Source organism: Pinus tabuliformis, chromosome 6 (genome assembly GCF_031772625.1).
Source record: "Pinus tabuliformis cultivar Carrire ecotype Pingquan chromosome 6, CPIR1, whole genome shotgun sequence".
Classification (NCBI taxonomy): domain Eukaryota; kingdom Viridiplantae; phylum Streptophyta; class Pinopsida; order Pinales; family Pinaceae; genus Pinus; species Pinus tabuliformis.
This window is the reverse complement of record NC_142292.1, coordinates 1302303434-1302311522: the sequence shown is the minus strand read 5'-3', so window position 1 is coordinate 1302311522 and position 8089 is coordinate 1302303434. Positions and strand designations below refer to the sequence as shown.

At 32.8% G+C, this 8089-nt stretch overlaps 1 protein-coding gene across 1 annotated transcript; it reads right to left on the bottom strand.

The window, feature by feature from the left end:
- Nucleotides 1-7427: 7427 nt before the first annotated feature.
- On the bottom strand, nt 7428-7889 carry LOC149263395 (uncharacterized). Its single transcript, XM_089388034.1, has one exon. The coding sequence runs from the start codon at nt 7887-7889 to the stop codon at nt 7428-7430; it is 462 nt and encodes a 153-aa protein (XP_089244160.1).
- Nucleotides 7890-8089: the final 200 nt, after the last annotated feature.

Here is an 8089-nt window from a genome sequence, read left to right as displayed (position 1 = left end):
TTTCATGTTAATAAATTTATTAGAAATGTGATTGTTTAATACACCAACTAGAGAGAGCAATCTAGCAATGATAAAGTTATAAAAATTCTTTATTATCAAGGAAGTAGTTAAAGAACAACTTCATTTTCTTACACATAGTGTTCTTAATAAACGATGCAACAAACCTAAACCACATAATGTCAATATTGGCCTCGTGTGACAGTACAAGTTGACTGCAATTTCTCTTCCATCATAAAATGTTATGTCCTCTTGTTTATGTAATGATTCAACATTTTCTATCACAATTAAGGAAACAAATAAATTAATAAACATAAAGTCTCATGAAAATAAGAAACGAAAAATTCACGTAGAGTTAAATATTATTTGTGCTAATCAGATTCACCTATATAACACGACAAACATATGGGTGGGTGGGCAATGGCATAAATTGGCCAAAAAATGAAGAGATAATAAAATCAATTTTGTCCTCCGGAATACATTCAATACACTTTTGTATCACATGTTTCCCATTTGAATCATACATGCAATGCATTACATGGCCATGAAACTCAACAACAAGATTTTCTTGTTGGTCCACATAAACCACCTCAATTTCCCACAATCTTAAGTGCAAGTATACAATATGCCATAAGTCCCAATAAACATTTACAAAAGTCGAACATGTTAAACAATAGGTTACATAACAAGCATTAAAACCTCCATATGAGTAATCATGTCTGTAGAGAAAACACACAATTAGACACTAAAGGTTTAAATCCTTTACCAGTGCAACCATATTTGCAACCACCTAAATGTGGTAGTGATATTATAATGCACCAGAATAGCATAAATACAAACATTGATAATTATTAATTCAACTATGTCAAATTTCAATAAAGCCCTTAGAGGTGTTTAATTATTACTAATACAAGGAAAGGGGCACTCAAAATTCAAAAACATTAACCAAATACCATGTATAGAGTAATATCACATACAAAGAGTGAAGTAAAAGCATTTTTTCCATATGTCTACAACTATATGTTTTGAGAAAATAGATAATCAAAAAAAATAGTTCCAAACAATTCACTAATAATGTGCATATTATTTTTAGATTTTATATGTATTCATGAATAAACAATTGGCCCATCATTAAACCTCATTTATCCTCCATCTTATAAGGAGGCCACAAGAAGAACTTGGTAAAGGTGAATCTAAAACAAACTTTCTACCAATTAAGGACTTGGAGGTTATAAACAACAACCTTGTAAAATGTACTTATAGTGAAAACACCTACCAAAAACAAATTCTTAACCAAAGCAACTAGTTTAAACTTTTCAAAATCTTCATGTAAAAGTATGGAATCTCCTGTAAGGCAATAAAAACAAGTGTATATCTCTACAAAAAATACTAGGGCACAAATCGCATGAGGAAATTTCACTACAGCATTTAGTGCAAATATTAAATGGTAAAGTCAAGAAGATAAACATGATAGAGTGAGATGAGAACAACATATTTAAGCCCCAAAAATCACATTTAGTGGATATCCCAAACTAAACAACATTTGAAAAAAACTAAAAATTAGAAGTCATTTGATTATTGAATTAGAATGGTCAAGGATGATAAAGTCAAACAGAGGTTTCCTACAAAAGACAAGAGTGGAAAAAAATATAGAAACATTAACAATTTAGAACCCATAACTAGACTAGAAAAAGACAATAGTAAGACAATGCATTAGCACTATACAATATGTCGAGTTAACTCGAAAATAACTTCAAAGAGCTTAAAGGCTTATCAAATTTTATAATCCTAGGTGTGCAAACTTAATATCAAACATAAGCAAACATATTGAAATATATTTAGGATGATGAACAATATTTTAAAATTCAAAAGGAAGAAATTAAGAGACATAATGGTGATTTTTGTGCTTACCGTTGGATTCTAGAGAACACTCATTGAAATTTTATCAAAGATGAGCAACCATACTCTAACATGTTTAATGCATGCATGGCTGAGAAGGGGTTGGAAGCAGATGAAAAGCTACAATTATCATCTAAGGAAGGGATATGCGTAGGGGAGTTTCAAGAATATGTCATTTTAAAAAGAGATAGGAAATTTTGAAAAATTCTATCAAAATACCTATCTAATTTACCAATCCTTCATCTTTCATGACTTATGGTGTATACATGTATCAATAATAATTTTTGGAACATTGCAAGGACCATCATGTGGAAGGATCAATGACTAAACCCCATGCAACAGAACAACCAAAATATTCCTTAAAAAATATGGAATCTCGTGTAAGGCAATCAAAACAAGTGTATATCTATACAAAAAAGTCTAGGGCACAAATGAGCATGAGGAAATTTTACTATAACATTTTGTGCAAATATTAAATGGTAAAGTCAAGAAGATAAACATGATAGAATGAGATGAGAACAATATATTTAAGCCCCAAAAATCACATTTAGAGGATAGACCATACTAAACAACATTTCAAAACAATTAAAAAATAAAATTCATTTGATTATTGAATTAAAATGGTTAAGGATGATAACCTCAAACAAAATTTTCCTACAAAAGACAAGAGTGGAAAGAAATATAGAAACATTAGCAATTTAGCACTCATGACTAGACTAGAAAAAAAACAGCAAGATAATGCATTTACATTATAAAATTTGTTGAGTTAACTCGTAAATAAATTCAAAAAGCTTAAATGCTTCTCAAATTTAATGTAATCCTAGGTGTGCAAACTTAATATCAAAAAAAAAAAAAAACATGGAAATATCTTCAGGATGATGAACAATATGTTGAAATTCAAAAGGAAGGTATCAAGAGACTTAACGATGCTCGTAAAAGAAATACTAATGCATCATTGCACAATACATTGGTTAGACTTACCACTGTGTCCAGAGAACACTCATGGCAATTTTATCAAAGATGAGCAACCATCCTTTGACATGTTTAGTGCATGCATGGATGATAAGGGAATGGAAGAATATGAAAAGCTACAACTGCCATCTAAGGAAGGGATACATTTAGGGGAGTTTCAAGAATACGTCTTTTTAAAAACAAAAAGGACATTTTGAAAAATTCTATTAAAATACCTATCTAATTAACCAATCCTTCATCTTTCATGACTTACAATATACCTATATCAATAACAATTGTTGGAACATTGCAAGAACCAACACGTGGAAGGATCAATGACCAAATCCCATGAAATTGAACATCATTTGAAAACAACTAGTTTGGAATTTCCAAAATATTTATGAAAAATATGTAATATCTTCTAAGGCAATCAAAAGAAGTGTATATCTCTACAAAAAAAACTAGGGTACAGATCAACATGAAGGAATTTCACTATAACATTTAGTGAAAATATTAAATGGTAAACTCAAGAAGATAAACATGATAGAATGAGATGAGAACAAGATATTTAAGCCCTAAAATCACATTTAGAGGATAGCTCATACTAGACAACATTTCAAAACAACTAAAAGTTAAAATTCATTTGATTGATGAATTAAAATGGTCAAGGATGATAAAATCAAACAAATTTTTCCTACAAAAGACAAGTGGAAAGAAATATAGAAACATTAGCAATTTATCCCTCATAACTAGACTAGAAAAAGACAACAATAAGACAATGCATTAACACTATACAGTTAACTCATAAATAAATTCAGAAAGCTTAAATGCTTCTTAAATTTAATGTAATCCTAGGTGTGCAAACTTAATATCAGGCAAAAGAAAACATATGGAAATGTCTTCAATATGATGAACAATATGTTAAAATTCAAAAGGAAGGCTCAAGAGACTTAACGATGCTTGTAAAAGAAATATCAATGCATCATTGCACAATACCTTGGTTAGACTTACAGTTGGATCCAAAGAAAACTCATGGAAATTTTATCATAGACAAGCAACCATCCTCTAACATGTTTAATGCATGCATGACTGAGAAGGGGCTAGAAGCAAATGAAAAGCTACAACTATCATCTAAGGAAGGGATACGTGTAGGAGAGTTTAAAGAATATGTTTTTTTTTAAAGAAAGGATGTTTTGAAAAATTATATTATAATACATGTCTAATTGACCAATCCTTCATCTTTAATGACATATGTTATACCTATCTCAATAACAATTGTTGGCACATAACAAGGACCAACACATGGAAGGATTAATGACCAAAACACATGCAATGGAACAAGTGTTGCTAAGGGGGGGAATGTGTAACCCATGGGAAGTTGAATGGTGGTATCATTATTAGTATTGGATCGTTATATTATTTTTCATCCATCTTGATTCTTTCAAAGTGGGAAAATTGGAGGAATAAGCTCACAATACCATATTTAATGTTGGGTCCCAGTTTGGAAAATTTGAGTCTAATATTTTCACCCCCTAGTGTTATTCTACACTCATATACCTTTCCAAGGGTGTAAGAAAGACCTCAAATGAAGTCTTCATGCAAAATTTATGCCACCTAAAATTTGACCTTCCTATTTTGACCACCATGTTTCGAGAGGATGCCACATCATCCCCTATTATTCATGGAAAATGGACTAGCCATGTGATCATGATGAATAAGACTAGAAGATTCAATATTATAACTCTAGTTAAGAGTTGAATGAGTCAAACATAGCCACTAGTAGGCTATTAAGATGTGTTATAACCAAGCCACTAAGAGGAAAAGAGGTTCCATTTTATTGGTATGCAATTTGTTCCATAGATGAGAAGAGTAGCAAAGAGTGGATATAGAGAGAGAAAACAAATAGGTTGGTGTACTATAGCATCCCATGGGTCATAGGTATCACTCCTTTGTACTTGTATCCATTTTCATTTAGAGAAAGAAAGAGAAAAATAACATCACCTTGTAGTTTGGTTTTCTATTGTAAGGGTTTCCTAGATCATATCTAGTGTTCATTGTGGTTTGTGAGTTTTATTTCTTTGTTCTCTACTTTCCATATTTTATCTAAGGAAAAAATTAACATTGAGTGTAGATTTTAGATTTTCAAATATATTTTAGTATATATGTTGTGACGAATTAACCAGTGGAATATCCACAATTGTTGACATATCATATCAATTTGATGTTTTAGGTATAATAATTATGTTTTTCTATAGTTATTTAATTCAAAAAAATTATTTTGGAGTGCCTTTCATAAAAATAGCATCCTGAAAGGCTTTAGAACAATAGGCTCAAATGAAAGCCCATGCATAACTAAAAATGAAGCCCATTCAGAGATTTGAACGGAACTATATCACTTACAATGCCTAATCTTATGTATTTGAAGACATTAGTGATGAGTGATAACAATTCAATACAGCTTATGCCTAGCCAATGAACTTTGTTGACCAATCTTAAGAGATTGGATTGTAGTAATAACATATTGTTTGGTAATGTACCGACTTTCAATAAGAGTGTCCTTGTGAAAGTTGATGGGAATATACAGATTGAAAAAAATATTCTATGGACACCCCTCCTAGATCATGTCCCTAGAATCCCTATGAGTCACCAAAATTCATCGACTGTGAATCCTATAGCACTTATAACAGGTTATAGCATTAGAATTTTTGTGGGTGTTAAGGAGAAAAATAACCAATCATATTCCCCATTGGGTGTTGTTTTGAGTTATCTTCCATGTGGGCTTGCTAGATTAAGTGCAATTATTGGCTCAAGCTTCTATTTCTACAAGAAAGGATTGTTGAGATCAGGTTGTGTGTAGGGTCATGATACCATTGTTGTTCGTCCCTAGTATTCTAATTTAGAGTCTGAGTTGTTGAAGATTGCTAAAGGGGTTCAACAAAATGTTGTGGAAACAACCAACAATACACGTAATAGGATGAGTAGTGGGATGAATGGTGTACATGTGGTGGAGGATGGTAACATGATCATCTCAATCTAGGTTCTTCGTAATGTTGGGAATGATTTCAGTAATGAAAATGTTCTGGGGCATGGAGGATTTGGTGTGGTCTACAGAAGTGAGTTACATGATGCCACTAAGATTAATGTGAATAATGTGATTTGTTGATGACTTTTGTTTGAAAGATGAAAGTAATTAAAACCTTGAGGAAACAACTTTCGTAGAAGGGTCCTAATGGCGCCATTGCTATAATACCATTGTGAGAAGGGAATTTCCATGTCACTACGAGAGATAATAAAGAGAAGGTTGTGGTGCATGTAGTAATTGGGAAGCATTCCAATACCCCTTATGACAACGGTAGAGCTAATGTGGGTGCAACAAATGGAAGGTTGTGCCTCAGAGGACAAGAGATAGTAGGCAAGAGTTACCATACAAGGCTAGGCCTTATTGATGAAATACATCAAATATGTGTTAAGTTAGGAAAGGATCAGATAATTATATCTCCCGAGAAGTGCTCTTCACATTGCAATAGTGAGGCATAGTCATTTGATATATTGTCTCTAGTTGTCCCAAAAGTATCTCATTTGGGTTGAGGCCATTGATACACTCTTAAAGAATTTGAGATTACAACCAATTACTCCTCTCATGACCATGTTATTAGCGTGGGTGGTTACAATAACACATGTAATTTCCATTAAGTTGGAAACCCTTTTCATCAACTATTAAAAAAAATATTATAGAAAACTCCAGTTTGTTATTTATACGATGCTAAAATGACTTCCCAAGAATTGAAAAATGTGAATGCATGGTCCCAATTATCTTTAAATTAATGAAATCTAACTTCTTCTTCAACAATGTCTAGTCATGTTAATCCAATACACCCACCTATATTATTATTCTAATTTTATATTATTATTCTAATTGAAATTAGATTGAGTGGTCATATATGCCTATCTTTTTATGGCAATATCTGAATCTACCTTTTGTAACTTTTCAGGCATAAAAAAAACACGTCAAGGGATCAATTCAGGAACATGAAATATGAAGAGGTGAATAATAAAACACTACCTCAATACTAATAAATAGCAAGGCTAATTCGTTTTTATGCTAAAGTTCATTAAACTCAAACTTGATATAGGAATTTATTCAAAGCTCGCGAGCAGGGGAGCTATTTACTTGAGCTAGAAATTTTTTCAGGACGAAAAAGCATAATTGTATTTATATAAGAAATATAAACATAGCATATATGGACAATGACATGAGAATATATATGTCTCATATAGATCTATCTAAGCAAAATCAAGGAGAGATCTTGCCGCAAAACCAACACAAAAGAGCCATACAATCAGCCATCATCAAAGTCTTCCAGAAAAACCATACTGACAACCATCATCAAAATCTTCAAAAGATATAGGAGCCTAAAGAATCCTGCGGCCACTGAAACGAAGAAACAGCATCATATAGGAAACGATGAACAACATCATATAGGAACCTAAGACCAGCATCATCTGGAGAGTCAGCAGAACTGATAGGAAGAAAATACCAAAAGGGAAATGGGAAAACAAGAATAGATGCAAAGGAAGAGTTAAAAGTCGGGAGGAAAAAAATCCTGTATGGAGAAGATTTTCCCTTCATGAGCAACCTGCAAAAACCATAACCCTAGAACCGCCTGAAGGCCCTTTTTTGATAAAACATCTGCCTGCTGATTGAGTGCCCTGTTGATGTGATGAATAGAGACTCCCTCAGATCTATTCCACAAGAATTTGATCTTGTCTAACCACCCTACAAGCTGAGGCTTGAGAATGTTATTCTTACCAAGAACATAATCCACCATAACTTTCGAATCTCCAAAAATGGAGACATCCTGAAGATTAAGAAAGAGACAGAAGTTTAGAAGGCCAGCAAGGGCCATCGCCTCGGCTTTACTGTTGGAGCCCCTCCCCCCATTCCAATGAATGAGAAAATGACTATTTTCATTTGCCCAGATGAGAACCCCACAGCCACAAGACCCATTCTGTTCAGCTCCATCGAAAAAAGCCCTTGGCATAGATGAAAGCTTCTGTGGGAGCTCATTACAATTCTGATTCAACTGCTTGGTAGGTCTCTATGGGATTGTTTCATAGATAGAAATAATGATGGAGAAAATTTCCAGAAAAGGGGATGAATTGTCATTGAAAATAAAACTGTTGCGCCACTTCCAGATACTCCAAAAAGTGATAATGAAAACTGATCTCCATGACTCCTTTT

What these genes read in the sequence shown, in the direction of transcription:
- LOC149263395 (XM_089388034.1), bottom strand. Translation starts at nt 7,889, where the DNA reads ATGCCAAGGGCTTTTTTCGATGGAGCTGAACAGAATGGGTCTTGTGGC.